Source organism: Neltuma alba, unplaced genomic scaffold (assembly GCF_004799145.2).
Source record: "Neltuma alba isolate B1F8T4 unplaced genomic scaffold, ASM479914v2 tig00011642_pilon, whole genome shotgun sequence".
Lineage (NCBI taxonomy): Eukaryota > Viridiplantae > Streptophyta > Magnoliopsida > Fabales > Fabaceae > Neltuma > Neltuma alba.
Genome location: NW_021636290.1, coordinates 117,398 through 140,934, shown reverse-complemented (window position 1 = coordinate 140,934; position 23,537 = coordinate 117,398). Strand labels below are relative to the sequence as shown.

General features: G+C 36.4%; 4 protein-coding genes and 1 pseudogene across 5 annotated transcripts; 2 read left to right on the top strand and 3 right to left on the bottom strand.

Annotated features, from left to right (window-relative positions):
- Nucleotides 1-1,107: 1,107 nt before the first annotated feature.
- LOC114716047 (fatty acyl-CoA reductase 3-like) lies at nucleotides 1,108-3,488 on the bottom strand (annotated as a pseudogene).
- A 1,320-nt stretch (nucleotides 3,489-4,808) lies between these two features.
- Nucleotides 4,809-8,203, bottom strand: LOC114716046 (protein SUPPRESSOR OF K(+) TRANSPORT GROWTH DEFECT 1). Its single transcript, XM_028900981.1, has 8 exons — nucleotides 7,473-8,203; nucleotides 6,885-6,990; nucleotides 6,243-6,441; nucleotides 5,955-6,023; nucleotides 5,801-5,875; nucleotides 5,582-5,680; nucleotides 5,342-5,497; nucleotides 4,809-5,189 (listed from the first exon to the last, which is right to left on the bottom strand). The coding sequence occupies exons 1-8, from the start codon at nucleotides 7,939-7,941 to the stop codon at nucleotides 5,064-5,066; spliced, it is 1,299 nt and encodes a 432-aa protein (XP_028756814.1). The 5' UTR covers nucleotides 7,942-8,203; the 3' UTR covers nucleotides 4,809-5,063.
- Nucleotides 8,204-9,347: 1,144 nt separating this feature from the next.
- Nucleotides 9,348-12,545, top strand: LOC114716048 (uncharacterized). The gene is made up of 5 exons (XM_028900983.1): nucleotides 9,348-9,721; nucleotides 10,012-10,118; nucleotides 10,667-11,171; nucleotides 11,736-11,854; nucleotides 12,092-12,545. Exons 1-5 carry the CDS (start codon nucleotides 9,440-9,442, stop codon nucleotides 12,288-12,290), a joined length of 1,212 nt encoding a protein of 403 aa, XP_028756816.1. The 5' UTR covers nucleotides 9,348-9,439; the 3' UTR covers nucleotides 12,291-12,545.
- Nucleotides 12,546-13,335: 790 nt separating this feature from the next.
- Nucleotides 13,336-16,851, bottom strand: LOC114716045 (protein SUPPRESSOR OF K(+) TRANSPORT GROWTH DEFECT 1). Its single transcript, XM_028900980.1, has 8 exons — nucleotides 16,089-16,851; nucleotides 15,346-15,451; nucleotides 14,834-15,032; nucleotides 14,469-14,537; nucleotides 14,303-14,377; nucleotides 14,095-14,193; nucleotides 13,852-14,007; nucleotides 13,336-13,687 (listed from the first exon to the last, which is right to left on the bottom strand). The coding sequence occupies exons 1-8, from the start codon at nucleotides 16,555-16,557 to the stop codon at nucleotides 13,562-13,564; spliced, it is 1,299 nt and encodes a 432-aa protein (XP_028756813.1). The 5' UTR covers nucleotides 16,558-16,851; the 3' UTR covers nucleotides 13,336-13,561.
- Nucleotides 16,852-20,146: 3,295 nt separating this feature from the next.
- On the top strand, nucleotides 20,147-21,471 carry LOC114716049 (zinc finger A20 and AN1 domain-containing stress-associated protein 3). Of its 2 annotated transcripts, none has more exons than XM_028900985.1 (2): nucleotides 20,147-20,388; nucleotides 20,592-21,471. In XM_028900985.1, exon 2 carries the CDS (start codon nucleotides 20,654-20,656, stop codon nucleotides 21,146-21,148), a length of 495 nt encoding a protein of 164 aa, XP_028756818.1. In that variant the 5' UTR covers nucleotides 20,147-20,388; nucleotides 20,592-20,653; the 3' UTR covers nucleotides 21,149-21,471. The 2 variants fall into 2 exon arrangements, with proteins under 2 accessions (XP_028756818.1, XP_028756817.1); XM_028900984.1 differs by having other exon boundaries at nucleotides 20,150-20,388; nucleotides 20,605-21,471.
- The last annotated feature ends 2,066 nt before the right edge of the window (nucleotides 21,472-23,537 follow it).

Genomic DNA, 23,537 nt, shown 5'->3' with positions numbered 1-23,537 from the left:
CAGGTCAAATTTTTTAGGCTGACCAGGTCTTTCTTTTTCAAAACTTAATATAAATATTTATTTTAAGTTTTTGACATGAATATTAGGGAGTAGGGACTATGAGGGAGGCGCTTGTAAGGACCGGAAGGAGCACATAACTCCTAGACCCATGTTCATAGGAATGGTGTTTGTAGAGATAAATTAAGTTCATTTTCTTTCCCCGCCGGACAAAAAAGGAAAAATTGTTAAAAAAATTTAGAAATTGAAAAATTACATACAGGAACCCGTTCATAAAATTGTTCAGTTACTTATTAATTGTTGTCAAAACCTATGCTTGTAATGGGTTTTTATTTACAATTTTTTTTATTTTTAAGGTCCTTTTTTACAATTTTTTCCCAAAAAAAAAAGAAGTTCATTTACTTCCTGCTATATCTGACACTAAAAAGTTTATTTGACACTACAATTACCTTAAAAGGGAAAAATAATGATTATATATGTATGTAACCCTAGCAAGTTCCTTTCATTTACTTCCTTCCTTGAAATATGATTCTGCTCTCTCCCCTTTAAAAATTGTTTTTATTTTATTTACTTTCATTTATCGAGAAAAGAAAGCCTCAATATTGGGATGCATAACAAGTCAGAAAAACAAAGAAGGGTGAAGTGGAATTACCCACACCCGGTATAATAGCACAATAGGTGTATAGCTGTACATATACACGTGCTCACAACCTAAACAATAATGGGCTTTAACTAAGATGGGCTTGGACTTTTCTAAACAGTAATTAGACTTGTGCTTTAGGGACAGGTTGAAAATTGAAACAAACTAAGTAACAAGAGTTGATTCTATTAGTAAAAAGTCGACTTATAACCCATAAGATTATGAGTTCAAATCCCACTGCTTATGTTAAAATTTTGTTGGTGGGCCATCTATAAATATTTCAGTAAACATTCTGAGCCTAAAAGTATACTTTGACTTTAGTGAGTCTTTAGGACCCAACTCATTTAAATTTTTTCTTCACCCAAAGGAAAAAAAAAAAAGAAAAAGAAGGAAAATTGGAATAGACGAGTGAATTAGTCTGTTTCACTCTCCATCTCCATCTGCTTAATTCGTCAATTTAAAACTTGAGAGTCATTTACTTCTTGCATTTATTGAACCCTGGTTTTGCGGACAGAGAGAATCCACAAGGCATGGTCCTTGCATTTATTGAAGCAGAGTCAACATTTAGCAGCAACACACCATTGTTCTACATTTGATTTGAACCATTCATTAATTTCGCATACACCCACATAATATCGCTGTCTTCAATTAATGCTTATGATATGGTCGTTTGAAGATGTACTTGACAATGGCAGGAAGATGAGTGTTGAAGAAATAATCGTCCCAGTTGATCATCTTGGGCTCGAAGTAGAACAAATCTGTCTCTACCCCTCCTTCTCTCGCGGCCATCCTCAGCCTCTGTTTTTTTATGTCATCAAATCTGCATTTGTGCCCCACAAGGCAACATCCTCTCTTATTCTTTTCTTGCTTTAAGAATCAATACTCAACTTTAATTTAACCCTCACACTTAGGACTTACAGGCCATTGAAGAACTAGTTAAGGCTTGTAAGTCTCCCCACCATTCGCATCACTATCTGGATCTTCCTGTTCAGCTCCAGATAAGTTCCCTGGAAACTCTGGCACAATGCTGCATTCGCCAGCTCTTGTCCCTATTCATTCAATGCACATGGATTAAGGAGTGATTTACGCTTGGTTTTGATTATTTAGGATTAGCTAAATCAAAATAAAAGAGGAACCTTTAAGAAGAGGAGGTGGCGGATGAAGAAATATCTGCGGAAGTTGGCCATGGAGTTCAAAACAGTAACTCTGCCAATTAGGTAATATAAACAAGAAATTAAAGAGATTAATTAATATATAATTATAGGCTCCCAATTCCAATTCATACAGAAACTCACCACATCAACAACTGACATGAGATCTCCCACAAAGCATGTTAGTTTTCCTTTCCCATATGCAACACCTAGACCGTGAATAGTTCTGTAACATAACATCACAACAGTTTATAAAATCTCTTATCAATTCTCGTATGCATATTCCATATATATGGACTCCCGCACGCCCTCGACCCAACCAGGGAAAGGTTCCCTTCCAGGTGCTGGTAATGATAGCAGGACGAATGGTAACAACCGTCATGTGTTGGGCCATCCATACATCTTCGCCCTGATTGTTCATTTCATACACAGCCAGTGAAAAAAAAGATTAGAAGAACCTTTTCAGTTTTACTTTTGTGTTCTCTTCTTTCCGCCCTAACATGGTCTAAAAGCAACAGAGGACTTGAACCCAAGAAAAGTGAAATTTGTAGTATATTTAATGATTGATACAAACCTGCTAATGCCCAACTCCTTCATGGCCGCTTTAATTCCATCCTCAGAGTTGTAGCTTCCTCAACGTATGGGACACCACTTGTTGTTCTGTATCAATGTCTAATCCTTTCACCCCACTTAATGAATCCCCCAACTTATATGGCTCCTCTAATATCATCCCTGTTCTCTCCCCACACACATATGCTGAAACCCCTTAGCATTGTTTAATTAATGTGCGAACTCTAATGTTTTAAAAGCATAGATACGCATTAAACATGTTAAGGCGACAAGTTAGTTTATGTTTGTATTTGAGCTGGGATCATAACCTGTTGGTATGTGGACAAGCAAGGTGAGCTTAATACACTGTTTGGCAAAGTTCATGACATGCTTAACCCCCACCGTATTTAGATCCAATGCAACATCGTCACTGCATTTAAAAGAAGAAAACAAGTATAGAATTAGACAAGAAAAATATGTGAAGATCGATCGAACAATTTGATAGGAATATTCATTAAGCAGTGATCGATGCACGCATACCTTTCATCAAAGTTGGTAGTTGCAGCAAAGTTAACAATAACGTGTTTGACTGCGAAATTCTTCCCTGAGAATGGGGTCCTTCAACCCAAGTCCTCGCCACTAATATCCCCAGGCACCAAAGTCAACTTTTCCCAGACAAATGAATCAAAATTTGCATCCATATGTTTCCTTCAGCAACCTAAACAAGTCCTTTCCTATGATCTGCATCAGATAAACGTGTAATTTATTTAGACAGTACTCAGATATAACTACCACTTTATTAATAATAAGCGGTGAAGAGAATCTTCAAAATGATACGTCAAAGGTTTTCCGAAATATAAACGTAGCACATTTGGCATCTGGGGCTCTCAAAAGAAGAAAAAGTTGCGTTACATTTGGTTGAAACCTCAGTACCTTCTCCACAAATACTGTCAAAACCAAAGAAAGGCAAGGATAATGAATATTATGCTACATACATGCATATATATATATATATAGAGAGAGAGAGAGAGAGAGAGAGAGGGAGGGAGTGAGTATATATATAAGGTAATTTTGGCGAGAAAGCCAGTGGAACCAGTGACTAGAATGGTCTTATGCTCAAGGTAGTGGAGAAGGCTTCCCAACTTGCTCATGGGAAAAATCTGCAAGGAGATGGATGAATGCAAAGGGCCACTATATGTGTGAGCGAAATGATAGAGACAAATCAAAGTTGGGTTTCATTAGTTGATAAGAGTTTGAACATATTCCATGTTATCTGCTCATCACGCCTTGTAGATCAGCTGTACAAAATTATAATGGGAAACATCCAAAATTGGTAATTACTTTTTGGTATTCTCACTCTCTCCACACACACACAAGTTGATATGCCTACATGATTTGTAATAATGTATCTTTAGTAAGTTTAATTATGTTTATTTTTATAATAGTAAGCTTAATTATGGTTATTTTACAATGCGTTTTGAGCTATACAATTTGCTTTAACCCACATAATTATTAACTCATCAGCTAATAAAATAAGGTCCCAACTCAGCTGTTAAATGAACAAGGGAGGCGTGTATTTGGCAATAATATGAGATGGATGGATGGATGCATGAAGTGGAAATGTGTCCGTACTTTGGTTCAATGGGTATTGAAAAGGCGGCGTAGCTTCGGCCTCCTTGTTTGTTGCTGTTCGTCGTTAGAGCACTTGTATAATTGAATTATTATTTCATGTCCGCTTTTTAATTTCACTTCATCTTAGTCCTTATTTTCATAAACATAAAATCTAATCAACTAATTTATAGATATTAATAAAATTAAATTAGTTATATATTATTACCGTGTAAAAATGTGTCACTTTTCTCACAATTCACTTGTAATAATCATATTGAACGTGAAAGACAGAAAACGAGAAAACTGTAAAATTAATAAGGATAATTTTTTAAAACATTAAATGAGAAAAAAAAATTAAAATCTTATATTTAAAAGACAAACAAATCTTTTCACTAGAGCTCTGATTTAGCACCGGACGGATCCTTCTTCTCTTCTCCCTTCCCCTCCGCCCTTACTGGGCAACTAGGCCCAGCTACAACCACAAACTGATACTACCAAGTCACCCAAAAAAAATTTCTTCATCTGACACACGGCTCCCTCCGTCCCTCCCTCCCTACCTAGAACAAAACCACCACGGCCCCGGGGGCGGGGGTTGGGAACCTCAGCCCTTGTACAAGAAAACACATTTCACCCGGCATAGATGATACAAGCACAAAATTATTCTGTTTTTGGGAACCTTATATGATCCCCCTATGTTTTGAAGTGATAAAATTTACCTCCTTAAATATTAGAGTTGATAAATTAAATCCAAACTCTAAATTTCGGGCACAAAACTAAATATTCACGGTTAATTGCATCATTTTTGGGTTGAATTAGTTCTTGAAATTTTCGCCCATACAGAATGTTGCAATCTGTCGACATATTAGCTCTCACCCAGCAAAAGCAATTTGTATCACTTACAAATAATTTTGAAAAATCTCAAATCCCGTTCTTATACACAGTTTCCAAGAAACAATATAGAGCACCCGCATTAGATTAATCTCCGTACAAAAGCAAATTTCAAATTTCCCAAACCTAAATATCAAACATGCAATTCACTTAACCAAAGTGCTAAAGAAATTATAAATCACAATAATAACAACCAGAGTGGGTATTTGGATTTAATTCCACCTGAATCAACCCTCCTCTCCAAACTCTTTCGTGAATCTCTCATGAACTTCAAGGTCAGATTTGCTTACTGTAGGCCTTTGTCTAGCAAGCACCTTGTCAAAATCTGTTCTCGTAATAGGTGGTGGGAGGATCTGCCAACATTTTTTCCAGCAGTAAGGACTTTCTATCTCCAATTAGATAGATATAACACATACAAAATATAACTATAGTGCATCTTTAATCATCATTTCCTAAAAAGGTAAAAGAATCCCTATTCTTTCATAATCAATAATCCCTTGCATACCTTGGAAGCAAGTCCTTTTGCGGCAAGATCCTGCATTGTGACTTGAACTGCACCCTCTTGCTTTGGTCCACACGGGATCAACATACCCTCGGGATTCTTAAAGAAAAACATGGCATCTTGGGTTTTACGAACAGGCTCAAACAGAACATCCTTGACCTGACAATTGGAAACTATAACTTGAAATTCATCTAATAAAAATGATAATATAAATAAAATGTTTTACATACAAGATACACTTACACAGACAGAAACATCTGAACCAGAAAACCCCTCTGTCCTGCGAGCCAAGAGCTCAAAATCACTTTCACTCAAGTTATGAGGAGTATCTCCTAAATGCACCTGTTCCATATATGATATACATATCATACCACAATGGGAAAAAAAAATACTAAACCAATTTGACAGCTCCCGTCCAATAATTCAACTCCCAACAAATACAATCATGTATAATGCTCTTGCCTTGAACATGTGTTGACGAGCCTTTAGATCTGGTAGTGGAATGTATATACGCTTATCAAAACGCCGCCTTATTGCCTGAGAATATAATTTGATCAGTCAAAATGTCTCATCGACCTAATATAAGATCATGTCAAGAGATCTATTATCATCTTACCTGATCTAAAGCATAGGGTGTGTTTGTTGCTGCAAGTACAAGAACTTTCTGATCATTGTTTCCTACACCCTACAACTTGAGGTGGATAAAAACCCATTCCACTATAGGTTTGAAATTACAAGAAAAAGGGAAAAGAAAGAGAACAGTAGCCTTGAACATTGAAAGCCTACGTGAGTTCGATTTAGAGACAATAATTATGTGACAAAAATTTATATTCAGGAAAGAAAATTGCACAAGATATCACGAAATATTGTGATTATCAACAGTTCAAAATAATCAACCGATTACCTGCATCTGCACTAGAAGTTCAGTTTTGATTCGTCTAGAAGCTTCACTCTCGTTGCCTTCACCACGCTGACCACATAGAGAGTCTATTTCATCAATAAATATGATGGAAGGGGCACCTTCACGGGCCATTTGGAAAAGGTTTGATACCAGCTTTTCACTTTCACCCATCCACTTTGAAACGAGGTCTGATGAAGAAATACTGGTCACAAATCAAATGTTAACAACTCTGACAAGAACAAATCCACTTACTGACCTACATTTGTAACAAGAAAATTTCATTACAAGAAACGGGGCAGATAGACAGACAATAAACTAAATGTGCGAAACAGACTCGTGGTTTAAATATTAAGTATAATAAGCAGTGCTGTTAACCATTGGACCAATATGGAAAAACAAAGAGGTAACAGGAAAAACCACAAATACAAGACAAAACGACAAGATAGAAACCTGACATGCATCATTTATAAACATTTGTGATTTCTCCTCCTTTTTTTTTGGTGTGGATTAACTGAAGGATTCCATTTCAGAAACAATCAAGCAGTGCAGCCCATGAGATAGAACCAAGAAAGGGCTATCCAGCTAAACATCAGAAGCTGAGTACATAAGTGAATAGTAGAATACAATTTATCAGATAAATATTACCTGAAAAATGTGGAGTCAGCTTCAGTTGCAACAGCCTTGGCCAAATATGATTTCCCTGTACCAGGTGGGCCATACAACAGAAATGCTCTCCAAGGCCGTCTTTTACCTAAAAGAGACCATCATTAAGAAACGAGCAACAACAACAACAATAAAGCAGACAATAAGCGCACAACATAACCCGGTCCCATAATGTGAAACAAGAATTTTCCGTTGTTTTATTGGATTTACGCATCAGAGAAAAGCAGCAAAGTAGATTGCTTACCATAGAAAGACCTACTCATACACATCTAGAGCAGATTAAAATTGCGATAAACAAGCATTGACATTCATGGATGAAAAGCGAGGATAGTGATTAATTAAAAAGAATACAATTTGTCATGTTCTGCGATAGCCTTACTAGCATGAAGGAACTTATAAACTATCAACTAACTGCCTGATTAAGGAAGAATACTGATCAGATGCAGTGTTCGGGTGATAGCAGCTAATAATTTTGTTCACAAACTCGTAATTAATATTGACATAAGCTAATATTTCCTTGCAAATGGCATTAGCAACAATCCAATATATTCAGCTACCACGCAAACCAACCTGTAAAGAATTGCGGGAACTTGACGGGCAGGATAACCGCCTCCTGCAATGATTGCTTCGCGCTCTCCAACCCAGCAACGTCATTCCACTTCACATTAGGTTTCTCCCGAATAATCGCTGAATTTAGCCCAGCCCTGAGCTTGGACTGCTCTGGATCTTCTCCATCACCTTCCCCGTCCTTCGGCTTTGTCTTAGGTCGCGTAGCTACTGCAGCATCCCCATTGGATGCCTGGCCAGGCCCGCCGTCATCAAGAACAGCACGGATCTCCTCGGCCCGCCGCAGATACTCGGTGAATTTCTGGGTAATCGCTTCTTTAATTTTAGGGTTTTTCTCATACTTCAAATGGGTCTTGAAGTACTCTAAAGCATTCATATACAAAGGAAACGCTTTTGCATAATTCCCAGCATTGTCTTCCTGCACAGCTTGTTTAACGTATTCTATCGCTTGCTCCTTAAAGTTGCTATACATCTTCTGCCTCTGAGCAAGGGCATAGACGAATCAAAATCAGAACTAGAAGAAAATTACAAGATTGACGAAAACCCTAGAGCTGCAATAAACTCGTTTCAAAAAAGTAATCAAGAGAAATCCCGATCCGAAGCTGAAAACCCTGTGGAATCTTCCGATTAATCAGAAGAATATAATCAAACAATCTGAGAAGATTGTGCCTAATGGACGCGCTTCGATGAAGTTGCCCGGGGGCCGACTCACAGAAGATTCTATTGAAATTTGACAGAACGTGAATTTCCTTCATGGATGGTTGATGCGGGGCGTTTAGATTAAAATAGAGTACTTCAGTACTTGACAAATTTACTAATAATTAGAAGTATTACTCAATAAAATTTTTAATATTAGTCTTTTATAAATTTAAGAAATAAAATAAATTAGAATTTTAAATAGAAAAATAAAGTAAATGTTGAATCAACTCTTATATTAAAAATAAAAAAATAAAATAAAATGCATTTCTGTTTTTTAAATATTATGTTTACCAGAGGTTAGGCGGACATCTCATCTTCTCATCTCATTCCATAAATAGTTTTTCTGACTATTTATAGTACATATGCTTTTTCCTTTTGCTGTCATATATGTTATGGCTCTACATATGTGTGCAGGAGCGCGCGCCGGTATCTTGCAGCCAGTCAGTCGTCTTCGCAACTAATCACCTCCAATTTGTGCTACATATACTGGTTTATTCCTGTTTGAAGATTCTGCGTATTTATCTCAATTTTTTTGCACAAATACGCAACACACAAAAAAGTATTAAAAACTTTTTTAAAATGGACATCCTTACCAAAAACTTGAATTTTAATACTACATCCGGTCCTCTGTTTACAAAAGTTAGTTGACTAATTTGAGGAGATTAAAAAAAAAGTTAAGTTAATTATTTGTAATAAATATGTGTTGTCTTTCCTAAAATATCATTTACTAATCAAGTGTATTAACTAAAACTATTATTGATAGAAGAACTATCTTGAAAAAAATATATAAATATAAGAGACAAAGTGTATAAGAGTCTTATATCTAAGACTAAAACGAAAGTCAAATAAGATATTATATTAAAGACTTGGAGGTAGTATAATTTTTATAATCTTCTATTGATTCTTTTGGCTAAAATATTTGTACTTCTGTATTTTTTTAGTTCTTTTTATTATCATGCAGAATTTATTATCCAATGACCTTTACTATGTACAGTGAATATATAAAATTGTCAAAAATTCTCCCCCAAAGCCGTTTTGTAATTTAGAAGCAATAAGGTTTAGAAATACGGGGATGCGTTTGAATGAATGAGGGTGAAAGAGGCAAAGAGCAGACCCGCGTTGGATATTTTACGCGAATTATTACAAAACTGGAAAGGTGCAAAATACGACGTTGACCCTCCATTCCTCTTCTGGTGCTCGCCGCAAGTCGTGGAAAAGTTTGGTGTCCCGGGTTGTTCCTGTGTCGGCGGAAGTGCAAACAGAACCGACGAATGGGAAAGAGGGAGAAGAAGCAGAAACATCAACGAAATCATCATCGTGGTGTCTTCAGCTATTGCCAAGATGAAGAAGATGATAATTTTGTCTACCAGCTCACCCAACCCTACTCTTCCTCTTCCTCGCCTCCCAGGGCTTCTCTCTCAGATGAAGAGAAGGAGCATGAGATAGAAGAAGATTATGATGACGACAACAATGGTGAAAAAGAAGCTGTAAAGGACGAAACCTCATCAGATGACATGCCTTCCAAGTTTCTTCTTTACCAGCAATCTGTACAGGTTTGAGCTACCATCTGGCCGAAAGTTTTTTTTTTTTTTTTTTGTCATTTCTCTATTAGGTTGCTAAGAAAATTTGGGGAGAAGACTAAATACCTTTTAGTTAGCATCGCAATTCCATGTCCATTGATGGGAACAATGTGTTGCGTTATTTATTGAGATTCTAGATAGAATTTACGTGTTTGGCGTCGTTCTCGAGTTTCCTGATGACCAGTTAGATATATTTTGTGGTTTTTACTTTGTTTCTAAAAGAGGATTCATGTTATCATTTATGGAATCATGTTTTAATGCAGTCTCCCAAAGGAGACATAAGTTATATGCAAAAGTTCTTTCTCATGTACGTTGGTGGAAGGATGCCCCTCCATCTTCAGGAAGATTTCTGTGGCACCGCATTTCTTAGGTAGGTACATTGTGTCTTTGAGTCTCTTACAATTGGTTTGTATGACCCCTATTTTGATTGATTATCCCATTTAACATCTTCTTTATTGGGAACTTGAGGTTAAATATCCTTTGATTGGCAGGGGTTGTTTTGGAAAAAGTTGTTTTGATAGGTTGTTTTCACATACACGTACATAATTGAAGAAAAAAGGCCTTATTCATCAATTTCATGTGGGAATCATATACGTTATGATGCGCCTATCTTTTGCTGTTTAAAAATAATTTATTAATACGTTCTGCATGCTGTATATAATACCTGGCTTACCATTTCATGATTTATGAGAGCAAAAGTGCAGGTTAATTCAAGGATATGGGAGTGTTTTTTAACCTCCATGACATTCTCTAGACTTTTCAGTTCTTTAATTGCTTTGTATTGCTCAGTACACAATAAAGGTAAACTGTTGGAAACTGGATTCTAAGGGCCTACTCTTTTTTCCCCCCTTTTATTGGTGATATTCTCACATTTCATGCAAACCGGTTACCTGACCCTGATCTTCTGACTTTTGACAGTCTAGAGTGGCTCCGTAGTGATCCAAGAAGGACTGCAGTAGGATTGGATTTGGATCTTGAGGCACTTCAATGGTGCATTGAGAACAACATACCAAAAGTTGGAGCAGATGGATTTTCTAGAATATCCCTGTTTCATGGGAATGTCTTGCAACCTCTTCAGTCTAAACTTGTCGTGAGCAGTCCTCAGGAGTTGATACGTAACATAACACTAGCAGACAATAGAAAGATTCTGGATACTGGTATTTTGGAAGCTAAAAGTGAAGCAGGCTCTACTGATCAAGATTATAAGTGTATTAAAAGAAATGTTTCGCTGCCTGCAAGAGATATTGTGTGCGCTTTTAACTACAGTTGCTGCTGCCTCCATAAACGATCGGACCTGGTTTTGTATTTTAGGCAGGCTCACTCTGTCTTGTCAAATAAAGGTGGAATCTTTGTGATGGATTTATATGGGGGTACATCCTCAGAGAATAAGCTTAGGCTTCAGAGGCGATTTCCCAATTTTACGGTATACTGTTCGTCTTGCTGTAAATGTGTAACGTTAACAATTAACTGCATTAGATAGAATATGCTAGCCGTAATGTGTATGGAACAGTTGGCTTTGGGGGATAATCAGGTATGAATGAATGCCTGGATGCTTTTTAAACAGTGAACCCAATTCGGATCCTCCAGACAGAAATATCTCCTTGCTGATTAATGGAACAGCACTTTTTATACATCAACTGGCGAACCCTCTTGAGTTCCTACCATAACTGAAGCACTTAACTCTGATTTCTCAAATTTGGTTCTTCCTGCTCACTAGTTTCCTTGCTAACCTTTTTTTCATATATATATATATAGATATATATAATCGTATGTGATATCTAAATATGATTAAGCATATTTGGGAGGGAAATTTCAACATTAGTTAGGGATATTATCTTTTTCAGTTGATCAGCCTCATACACGCAGTTGGAGCTAGCATTTGCTCATGTTTAGCTATCAAATGGGTCAATAGGTAACAGGGGATTGTATATGTAATACTCACCAGCATCTTGTTTTACAACGTGAACTTTGTTATCAAAATCTGCAGTATGTATGGGAGCAAGCTGATTTTGATATTATTGAGAGGAAAACAAGGGTTAGCCTCCATTTTCATCTCAAGAAGCAACAAAGAAAGCTTCGCCATGCATTTTCCTACAACTGGAGACTGTAAGTTCATATTTATTGAATGCCTGTATTTCCTTTACTTGAAAATGAAAGAATGAAAATGAAAAAGAAAAACTGTCCAACACTTTTGAGGTGCAAACTCAGTTTAACAGCTAGGACTTTGATTTTATTTCTATCCATACATCAAATTCAGCTCAGTAGCTAAAACTTCACTTGTATTTCTGTTGGTATATCATATTTCTGGTAGTTTTCTGATATCGAGGGAGTTGTGCTTCCCAGGTGGACATTGGCTGAGATCAGGGACTGCTTAGAAGAGACTGGATTTCAGTCTGTTCACTTTTGGCTTCGACAAATGCCGGATACCACTGAGATTACAAATACCGAGGGATTTGGGATGGGGAGGGGCGTTAGGTATGAAGAGGCAACAAGTTTTCCACAACAAGACGCCTGGAATGCCTACATTGTAGGTGTAGCGTAGCTTCATTTCAGGTTTACCTTTTGCTTCTTTGAAAGACTCTATCATGTGAAGTTGAATCGGTTAAAAGAACTATTGAAGTTGTGAGATGAGACTGAACCTGATAGTCAAGGTTTACACTCCTGAACTTAAATTTTGCGTGTTATTTTGAATTAAGGTTGAGATCATGAGGAGAAATTTTCTAGAGATTCATAATGGTTTATGCCAGTGTCCTCGTACTGCATAATATCAGCGCTGGTAGCTCATATTTAGTAATTACTATTCTGGTTTAAACAGACTTAGATGTAGGAATTAGTAAATGCTTTAGGATTACCAAGTATATGCACGGCCTCCCCCACCATCTATGCTTTCTCCTACCCTGCTACTCTCGCGTTGGCAAAATGGGTCTCCATGGTAAGTCATTGGTAATTGCACCAGTGTCCAGATGCAGTAAATGTTTTAGGATCACCAAATCATTTTTTTATTTGGAAAAAGTTAACTTTTCCAGAATTCCAGGGGCAAATATTGTATCATTTGCCCTTGAAAGTTGATATACATGATACATGGCTGCGAGTCTAGCCAGCTTCAGAAGCAGTCCTTTTTTGGCCAACGAATCAATCCTTTTTTTCTTTTTCTTTTTTTTGGGGGGGGGGGGGGTTGCTTCTTTTTTGGGGGGTGTCTTTTGTTTGGGAATATATTTGGATTTTTGTTCAAATTATGAACATAAAATGACGGAAAAATAAAAAAAATGTATCAAGAATAGCACTATCGTGTAACTACCTATGGCTAATTCAAATAGTATGGACATGACAGGACGCTACTAGTCGTCGATATAAGAAAAAAAATATGGTCTCGTTATGCATTTTTTTGAAATTTTTTTAAAACTATTATATCATTAGACTGCTTCTTTGATAGGTAATCATCGGAGGACCTTCCTTTCCTTAGGTTACAAAAACATCTAAAAACTTTTCATAAAATTTTATTTAAAAAAAAAAACTCAAACCACAAGAATTGTGTGTACACTTTCTTAGAACCAGGGGGGGAAAAAAAAGAGCCTCAGACACACAAATGACGGGTACACTAGAAACTGTTCCTCGAATCACTTCAGAAGATTGTTCACATACAGAGTCTTGGAGAGTAAAATAATTTTCACCTTCAAAGATTCATCTCCGTGTGAAGGGGAGTTTAAATCCCGAAAATGAACTTCAAGAAAGATGCATTTCATTTGATCCACTCAAGAGATTACAAGTCATGATATTTCTAAACACAAATCCTTTGAGTGAAATTCTATCGAATCAACCTTCTTCTCCGAACTCTTTAGTAAATCTCTCATGAACCTCAAGGTCAGCTTTGCTCACTGTAGGCCTTTGTCTCGCCAGTACCTTGTCAAAATCTGTTCTCGTAATGGGTGGTGGAAGGATCTGCCAACATACACTTAAACACTTAGCACTTCTCACCAGAATGAAATAGAAGCAGAACAGCTTAACCCAGCACAAAGACATCACAAATCTGCCTTATCTGATATCATTTCCCATTAAGGCAGCAGAATTCCAACCACAGTCAAAATTAGTAGCATCATCCATACCTTGGACGCAAGTCCTTTTGCAGCAAGATCCTGCATGGTGATCTGTAGAGCACCCTGTTGCTTTGGTCCACAAGGTATCCACATACCCTCGGGATTCTTGAAGAAAAACATGGCATCTTGGGTTTTCCGAACAGGCTCAAATAAAACATCCTTAACCTGTCAAGGAGGGGGCAACCCTTTATTGAAATTCATCCAAATAAAAATTAAATAAAATCAGGAACTTCATCAACAAATCAAACTTACACAGACAGATATGTCTGAACCTGAAAAACCCTCTGTCCTACGAGCCAAATGCTCAAAATCACTTTCACTCAAATTATGAGGAGTATCACCCAAATGCACCTGTTCAATTTATCAAGCCCCGGCATAAACATTGTAAAATAAATATCTAGATTTACACAGTCCAATAAATCCTATCCTATAATATCTATCATATTTATATTGCCCTTGCCTTAAACATATGTTGGCGAGCCTTCAAATCTGGTAGTGGTATGTATATTCGCTTGTCAAAACGCCGCCTTATGGCCTGAAGTTACAAACTGATTAGTCCAAAACAAAAAAAAAAACCATATTGTTTCTAAGATAAAATCACATTAGCCAATTTATGTTCTTATAACCTGATCAAGAGCATACGGTGTATTTGTTGCTGCAAGAACAAGAACTTTCTGATCATTGTTCCCTACACCCTGCAATATAAGTTAAAATTTATGTTCACATGACCAGATGAAACCCTAAGAAATCCTGCCTTTGTAAATGGATGATAAGACATTAGGGCTCAATTGGGTCAATAGACAGACATGGCCTTGAGAATTAATTATATTTTTATTGTAGCATTCCAACTGAGTTTTGCACGCAACCCATTACACAACAAAACTGGAATCGAATTTTCTAGTTGATACACAATAATGCAATTTAGAGGTCAATTTGCAAAGGAGGTTATCATGTTTATGGAGCACCAACAGTTCCCGCCAAAAACTATTACCTGCATCTGCACTAAAAGTTCAGTTTTGATTCTCCTTGACGCTTCACTCTCATTGCCTTCTCCACGCTGACCACATAAAGAATCTATTTCATCAACAAATATGATGGAAGGCGCACTTTCTCGAGCCATTTGGAAAAGGTTTGAAACTAGCTTTTCACTTTCACCCATCCACTTAGAAACCAGGTCTGATGAAGAAACACTGGTAGAAATCAAGAGTTAAAATATGTTCACAAGAATACACCCATTTATGGATCTGATGAAGGTACCTAATATGCATCATTCATCAAGGCATATATGCCATATGCAGCAACATAATCAAATTATTCATTATGAAATTAGCAGTCTTCTCACATTCGACTTTACAAGATTTAACTGAAATCATCAAAGTAACTTTAAGGCAGAAGCATTAGAACGCAAGCATAGTAAGGATTCTACAATGGTACAAGAAGCTGTAGGATCATCGAATGAACTGTCGCAAATTTAAAAATTAGTCAAGATCAAATTAATACTACCTGAAAAATGTGGAGTCAGCTTCAGTTGCAACAGCCTTGGCCAAATATGATTTCCCAGTTCCAGGCGGGCCATACAACAAGAATGCCCTCCAGGGTCGTCTTTTACCTGGGGAAAAAAAAATACCAGGAAAAAAAATATTAAACACTTGGAGGCATGAATCATTTCGTGCTTCTATAATGTGAACTCTGAAAACAGCCATCCATGCTCTTAGTGGGTGTTTAGTTTTACATTGAAAACCGCCAAAATCAGCATGAAACCAAACACCGGCTTAGACTGGGATGCGGAAAAAGTTTCGATAAGATAACGTTTTGTCCCTTGTTTTTAAATTTGAGGTCACACATGAGTAGGGGCAGCCAAAAATACGTCTTTAATTAACAGATTTGTTTAGTCGACCATAGAAAGACCTACTTGCATAGATGTAGCGCAGATTAAAATTGTTAGTGGCGTCTTAAAAAAAATTGTAACTAGCGAGTCTAAATACCACCCGGCAAACTGGTTGGATAATGAACAGTGAGGAACACTAAACGCATTTGGTTGATCAATAACATTACTAGCAGAACCGGAGGATAGACTTCATTAACCTAAATCCTAAACGCATTAACCAATTAGAAAAACGATTATCAAATGCAGAGTATGGGTTCTCTAACGGGCAGCTAATACGGAGGTGGGCATAGGGGGTTGGCATTTCATTGCAACTGGCATCATCAATGATCGAATACAATCAGCAACCACGAAAACTAACCGGTGAAAAATTGCGGGAACTTCACAGGTAAAATAACCGCCTCCTGCAAAGCTTGCTTGGCGCTCTCCAGTCCAGCAACATCGTTCCACTTCACATTGGGTTTCTCTCGAATGATCGCTGAATTCAGTCCAGCCCTGAGCTTTGACTGCTCTGGATCCTCCCCATCCCCTTCCCCATCTTTCGGTTTGGTCTTAGGCCGCGTAGCTACTGCAGCATCCCCATTGGAGGCCTGGCCAGTCCCTCCATCATCAAGAACCGCTCGAATCTCCTCAGCCCGCCGAAGATACTCGGTGAATTTCTGCGTAATCGCTTCTTTGATCTTGGGATTTTTCTCGTACTTCAAATGGGTCTTGAAGTACTCCAAAGCATTCATATACAAAGGAAACGCTTTTGCATAATTACCAGCGTTATCTTCCTGCACAGCTTGTTTCACGTACTCTATTGCTTGCTCCTTAAAGTTGCTATACATCTTCTGCTTGCGACAAAAAGCATAGACGAATTAAAACCAAAAGTATCAAAAATTACCCGGCCAACTACAACCCTAGGGTGGCGATCAAATCATCTCAGAGAATAGATAAAGAGAAGCTCTGATCGATCTCCGAAACACGAAAAAATTAATGGTTCTATTGAGATTGCTGAGAAAGATCGGAGGGGCAAAGGGAGAATAGCAAGGATGATGGAGAAGTTTCGTGGGTCAAAAGGACGCGTTTCGATGGAGGGTGGCTAAGTCAGGGCAATACCGCAAGATTGTGTGTGGGAACCTCGCGAATACCAATTACCGAGTGAGGAGAGCTTTTCTAATTCCTTCTGCTGTTTGCGTAACTAGATTCTGCCACGAACCATTTATTACTTATTTATGATGCGATAATGTTCATAAATTGATATATAATCAATTAACAAAGATATGCATATTTGATGTAATTTGTAGGTAATTTTTACTGATTTAAATTTATTTGTAATTTTAGTAACAGAGGGGTGTTTTGTTAATAACAAATAAGTGACATATTCAAATGCATGCTAACTGTTTCATTGATTAACAATACAGCGCATTAATAGATAGATTTTAAGATAATAAAAAATATAAAGCATGCTGGAGTTATTGCATAAATATTATTATACCAATTAAGTTTTATTGGCAACATTTAAAGTTGGATCTTTTAATTAGTTTTTCGTTCGTGCCAAAAATTAAGAATTTTAAAAATATTCACGATAAATGATAAATTGACCGATTAATTTATGATATCTAGACATTGATATTAGACCTATTTGATTATATATTAATTTGATAAAAAGATTCCAGCCAGAAAAAAATTGAATAAAAAATTTAGTAATCGAGAAAGCTTGCTACAATCATAAAGTTATAATTTGCTTTTTATATCATATTCATGGATCTGAGCGGTGATAAATTGATCTGCAATCACCATGTATACTTAAATCAATGGAACCCAGACATTACTTGTTTATACCCTCTCGCATTCCTTTTTAAATCCTTCACATATTTATTGCGTTTATTTCTGGTGAAAAATCTGAGATATGTGACTGTTCTAATTGAAATGTATTTTCTTGACACGTTTGGAATAGCCGCGAGGCTCAAAAAGGGAAGAATTATAATCGCATCTAAAAAAAAAGAGTCTAATTATCATAGAGTTTATTAATAATTTAAGAATATGTAATGATAGGTTTCAAAATGAGAAACAACAATAAATTCAAACCGGTCACTTGTTATTAATTTTTTTTAATAATTAAACTTCTTCTTTGAGAAGAATAACAAATCTAAAAAATTCCTACACATACATAAATTTTAACAGGCTAGAAACTTTTTTCCGTGCGCACAGGGTAATGCCGTGATACTGTTATATAATTTTGATTTAGTCTCCTAAAATTTGAAAAGCCGACACGAACTACTGTAAAATATTACTCCTCCGGTCCTAATTATAAGACCCAATTGACTTATTTGAGGAGATTAAGGAAGTAAGTTAAGTTGGTTATTTATAATAAATAAGTGTTGTCATTCCTAAAATATCCTTACTAATTAAGTATATTGGCTAAAACTATCATTATTAGAAGGATTATCTTGGAAAAAAATGTATAAATATAAGAGACAAAATGGATTGGGTCTTATAATTAGGACCAAATAAAAAGTCAAATTGGGTCTTATAATAAGGACCGGAGGAGTACAAAAATAAAGTTATGCTACTATCGTAGTTGGTCATAGAAAGTAAGATATTATTATGCGTTTAATTTTTAGTCTTTTTTTTTTCTTGTAATAATTGTCAATGGTCTTGAAAGTATCTATTGGTTGTTAAATCTGACCCGACTCCTTGTTGAATGAATTGAGTATTATAAGATTTTAAGTAGAAAATTGATTAATGATTATTTCACTGCAAACAAAAGAATTTGACAAACTCACCACCCCCCCCCCCCCGGTGCTCGTAAATTGTTTTGGCGTAGGTTGATGTTTTCTTCTTTCTCTTCTATTTTTTTTAATTCTCATTTATGAATAATACACCCTGTTATGTATTTTTTTAATATATGATCACATTGTTAATTATTTTACATGTCATGTAAAATTTATTTTAGAGTTAATTGAACAAGCTAATCCAACATTCTTCTTAATTGTTAATTGTTTTATGAGCACATTCTTCTTTCTCTTCTATTGTTAATTGAACAAGCCAATCAACATGGTTTAAGATGAATTTTACAGTTAATATTATTTTTAATTCATAAAAACTTCTCTCGTTTTAATTTTACTCATAAAATTTAAAATTAATGGTTTTAACCTCATTTTAGTTTTGTCCCTAAAATTTAAGCCAATGGTTTGGGTTTCTGGTATTTGAGTTTATTTTAGTTCATCTCAAAATTTTTTATCCTAAAACAAAAACAAAAACAAAAACAAAACTGAGGTTAAAATTCAGGGACCAAAATAGCTTATTTTAAATTTTAGGGACTAAAATAAAAAATGTAGTGATTAGTGAATTCTCCGATCTAATTAAAAACATGAGACAATACGCAGCATTACTAACAAGCCGTTGAATTTTGAGAACGGGAGACTAAAATAATCCCTTTCAAGCGAAAAGAGAAAAAAGAGAGAGAGAGAGAAGACATACAAGAGGATATTAAAACCAGTTTTCAGAAGATGTTCAAAGCTACTCAAGGTTAAGATTTTTTTCCCCCGAAAAAGTTTAAAAAGAGTTTTTAAATCAAATTTTTTCATATAATTTAAAATATTCTTAAGTCATTTTAGACTTGAAACTAATCTGGCCTTCTCAACAAATGCACTCTATGAGTTCCAAATTCATATTTTTTTAAAATACAAAATAAGACTGCTTATCATATCAATTAACAGTTTGTTGGTAAATAAAATTTTTTATTTAGTACAATTAAACACACGCATGATTGGCTTAAACTCAATACCTTATCTAACTATAACAGATGAAGATGGCTAGTTAACAAAAAGAGGTTAGGATCATAAAAACGGGTAAAAGAAAAATTTTAACTAATCATGTGAAAGAATAAACAGCATCATTCATAACTTTAGTTTTTTTTTTTCCCTGCAAAGCCAACGCATCATCTATAACTAGCACAATGCTTTGAACTTTGAAGGAGATGGGACCAGATCAATAAACAACATTCAGTTGCAGGATTTATGTTCGCGATGTTGGCACGAAAAATAATTCAATCCTCTTTCTCCCCCCCCCCCCCAAAAAAAAGCATTTTTTTCAGTTATTTTGATTTATCTCATAGGTTTTTTTGGTTTTTTCCGTGTTTCTTATTTAAGGCTCTCTCTTTAACAGTATTTTATGATTTTATATTTAAGAGAAAACGCGGCACTTCCGCAGCCCATTGGAAAGGAACGCGTTCTTTTTTCTTTTTTTCGTACGCCGTCAAAATCCTTTGAAGACTAAACTTCCAGAGCGTTTGCCATTAAATTAAATAAAAGCAAAAATAAAATAAAGTGGGGTTAGACAAGGATTGTTATTATTATTTTCTTGAGTGGAGAAACTGATTGGAATTTTCTTAAAGGCGCAGGAATCAAAGCAGGCCGCTCCCTATTATATTTGTGTGGAGGTGCTTTTCTTCTGGGGAGCCTTCTTTCTCATTTCTAATATCGGAGATTCTCCTTCTGTTTTCCTTCCAAGCCTCAATTCCCTTCTAATTCCTTTCTCAGTTTCGATCTTCGATTTTCCATCTGTCCTAACACCCCAGACGGAAAATCTTAGATTCCTCCTTCCCTTTTAATACCCCTTCCGCCCTTCTCTCTCTACACCGGCGCTTTTCCAGATTCAATTCCTTCCGCTAGGTATTCCTTCTCTCTCTTTCTTTTTTTTTTTTTAATTTCTTTGGCTTCCTCACATCGTCACAGATTCATTGTCCTTGGCTCTTTCCTCCCTCATAATCTTCTTTCACATGGCAACGAGATAAAAGTTTTGATTCTTTTGAACCCTTATTTGTTTTCATGTAGATCTTTCCCATTCAAACTTTATTTATTGTCTTTTTACATAGTTCCTCCTTACAGGTTAGGAGATCTTCCATATTGTTTCGAACAAAGACGACGGTCCGAGAAAATGGCCGAAGAACATCGATGCCAAGCTCCACGCCTTTGCGTTAACAACTGCGGCTTCTTTGGTAGCCCGGCGACACAAAACCTATGTTCCAAGTGCTACCGAGATTTGCAGCTCACGGAACAACAATCCTCCTCTGCTAAGTTGGTTCTCAACCAATCCCTTGCTCCTCCGTCTTCGACGACCTCGCAGTCGTCGTCTTCGCCGGTACAGATCGACGGAACTTCGTCCTCGGCTGCATTCGATCCCCCACGCTCAGCGGACGTGGTCAAGATTGGATCTTCGGTGGCGCAGTCACCGGCTCAGCCGAGCCGGTGCTTGACTTGTAGGCGGCGCGTGGGCCTCACAGGATTCAAGTGCAGGTGCGGATCAACATTTTGCGGCTCCCACCGGTACCCAGAACAGCACGGATGTGAGTTCGACTTCAAGGGTATGGGCAGGGAGCAGATCGCGAAGGCAAATCCGGTGGTCAAGGGCGAAAAGCTCGAGAAGATCTGAAAAGTGTTACGGTCACGTCGAGTGCGAAAGCAAGTTATTCGGATCCTATGCCCGGGTCGGTTCCGATCAATTTGGTCGGTTTGGGTGTTACGGGTTGGGGGTCGGTGGGTGGTGGGTTGGTTCGTGAATTGTGATCCTTATCATCATCATGTAAATGAATTTAGTAACCTTTCCAATTGTCGGTCATTATCAGTGTGTCTGGAAATTACTTTCATTCTCATTAGAATATTGTGGCCACGTGGAGTTAAAATGAAAACAACGTAATTTTTAGTTGGGCGATGATTCTCGCCAGAAATATATGCGATGGAATATTGTAGGAGAAACGCTGAAATTGAGGACTAGGCTGTTGTTTGATTTTTGTCCTTTAATAGATGGTAGGGATAGGACTTCGTTTTTATACGGCATTATGCCCCAATAGACAGCCTAATACTAATAATTTGACTGAGATGATGGCTTTTATTTTTTTAAAATTTATTATTAATTGTATTTTGACTGAAAATTGAAACACTTAAAATTGAAATATTGAGCGTGAAAACAAAATGATGAAGTAAGAAGTTAGTTTATGCGAATTGGGTTTTGGGAAAATATTGATGCTTGCGAAATTGTGAAGCCACTTGGGCGAATGAAAAATGATTGAAATGAAAGGCTTGTAAAAGAAATGTGGGCGCAAGATAAAAGTTTCCAATATCCCCAGGGAATGCGATCCAAATTAAGAAAAGGTAAGCTCGCTTAGGAATGACGAAGGTGATCAGTTTACGAAAAGGGAATGCTTAAGGAAAGATCATCAGGTTGGCCCCAAAAAAAGGAAAGATCGTCAGGACAATATTTTTGAATTAATAAAATTAAAAAAGGGACAAGTTATCGGTAAAATTGGTGAGTTTAATTTTCTGATAAAACATTTGCCTGTTAAACTTCTACTTAGCCCAGTTTGACAAAAATTCGTTGGTGAAAAATTTATTTATGTTTGAATATATTTTTTCCGAAGTTTAGTTGGATAAATTAAAAATTATTTGAATGATTTATAATAAAAGTAATTTTAAACATGTAATTACTTAAAAAATATATGTTTTATAATACGCCCTATATATATACTACCTCCGGTCCTTATTATAAGACCCTATTTAACTTTTTGTTTGATCCTAATTATAAGACCCCAATCCATTTTGTCTCCTATATTTATGCATTTTTTCAATATAATCCTTCTAATAATGATAGTTCTAGCCAATATACTTAATTAGCAAGGATATTTTAGGAATGACAACACTTATTTATTACAAATAACTAACTTAACTTACTTCTTAATCTCCTCAAATAAGTCAAATAGGTCTTATAATTAGGACCAGAGGTAGTATTTAAAAGCCTTTTTTTTTTTTTTTTCCCACCAATATATCCGAGGGTTCGTTTGTTTCATTCGAAACGGGCTTAGGGAATGAAAGTGATTCCATTTCCAATGATTTGGAGGGGTGTTTGGAAAACATTAAAAGTGTTTATAAAAAATATTTTTTTGTAAATCGAGATAAACTCCTCCACATATTTATTTTATATATTATTAAAATATTTTTAAAATTATAGTTTTAATTTCATCCAAACATTTTTTTTAGTTGGCACGCGCGTGAATATGGCTACAAGAAAATGATTTTCATGCAAAATGGTGGAAATTGATTTTCTGAGCTGGAGCTAGGAAGTTTTTTGGAAAATTATTTCTTGATCACCAAAACACCGTTTTTATGTTTGATTTTTTTTTGAACCCGCCCCGATGTCCTGCCTCTCGTCCTCTTCTTCCTCGGGCACCGCTATCTCAACTCCGGCGACGTCACCTCCCACTGTCGAATGCCAAAGTCGATCTCCTCATCGTCTGCAACCTTGATCCAAGAGAACACAAAAGCAAGCATCGAAGGTGGGTCATTGATTCTCGAAGCTGGGTCATCGAAGCCACCTCATTGATCTCGTTCGTGGTTGTCGAAGATGGTCATCAAAGACATGGTTTCATGAAGAAGATTTCTAGATTTGCAAAATCTGATTCCAGCCTGTTGATTACTGTTGATTCGTAGATTTGAAAAATCGGGGAGGTTATTTTCATCAAAATATTTTCTGTGAACAAAACGGTCCTAAGTTCTTGAATTGTCTGACTTATGTCATCCTGATTGGATACGAGTCATTAAAGGACGGAGGCGTGGGAAGAGCAAAAGGTTGAAATAAATAAAAAGGTGCAATGCAAGGGCATGATTATAAACTAGATGGTGTTATGGGGTTTCAGGGGCTTCTGAGTTCTATCCAGTCCCCGAAACTTTACTGCTCCATATAGCAACTATTAAAGTCATTCTCTAAAACTAAAAGAGGGTCAACCATCATTATTGTTCTAAAGAAATAGGATTCCGAAGACTTTCAT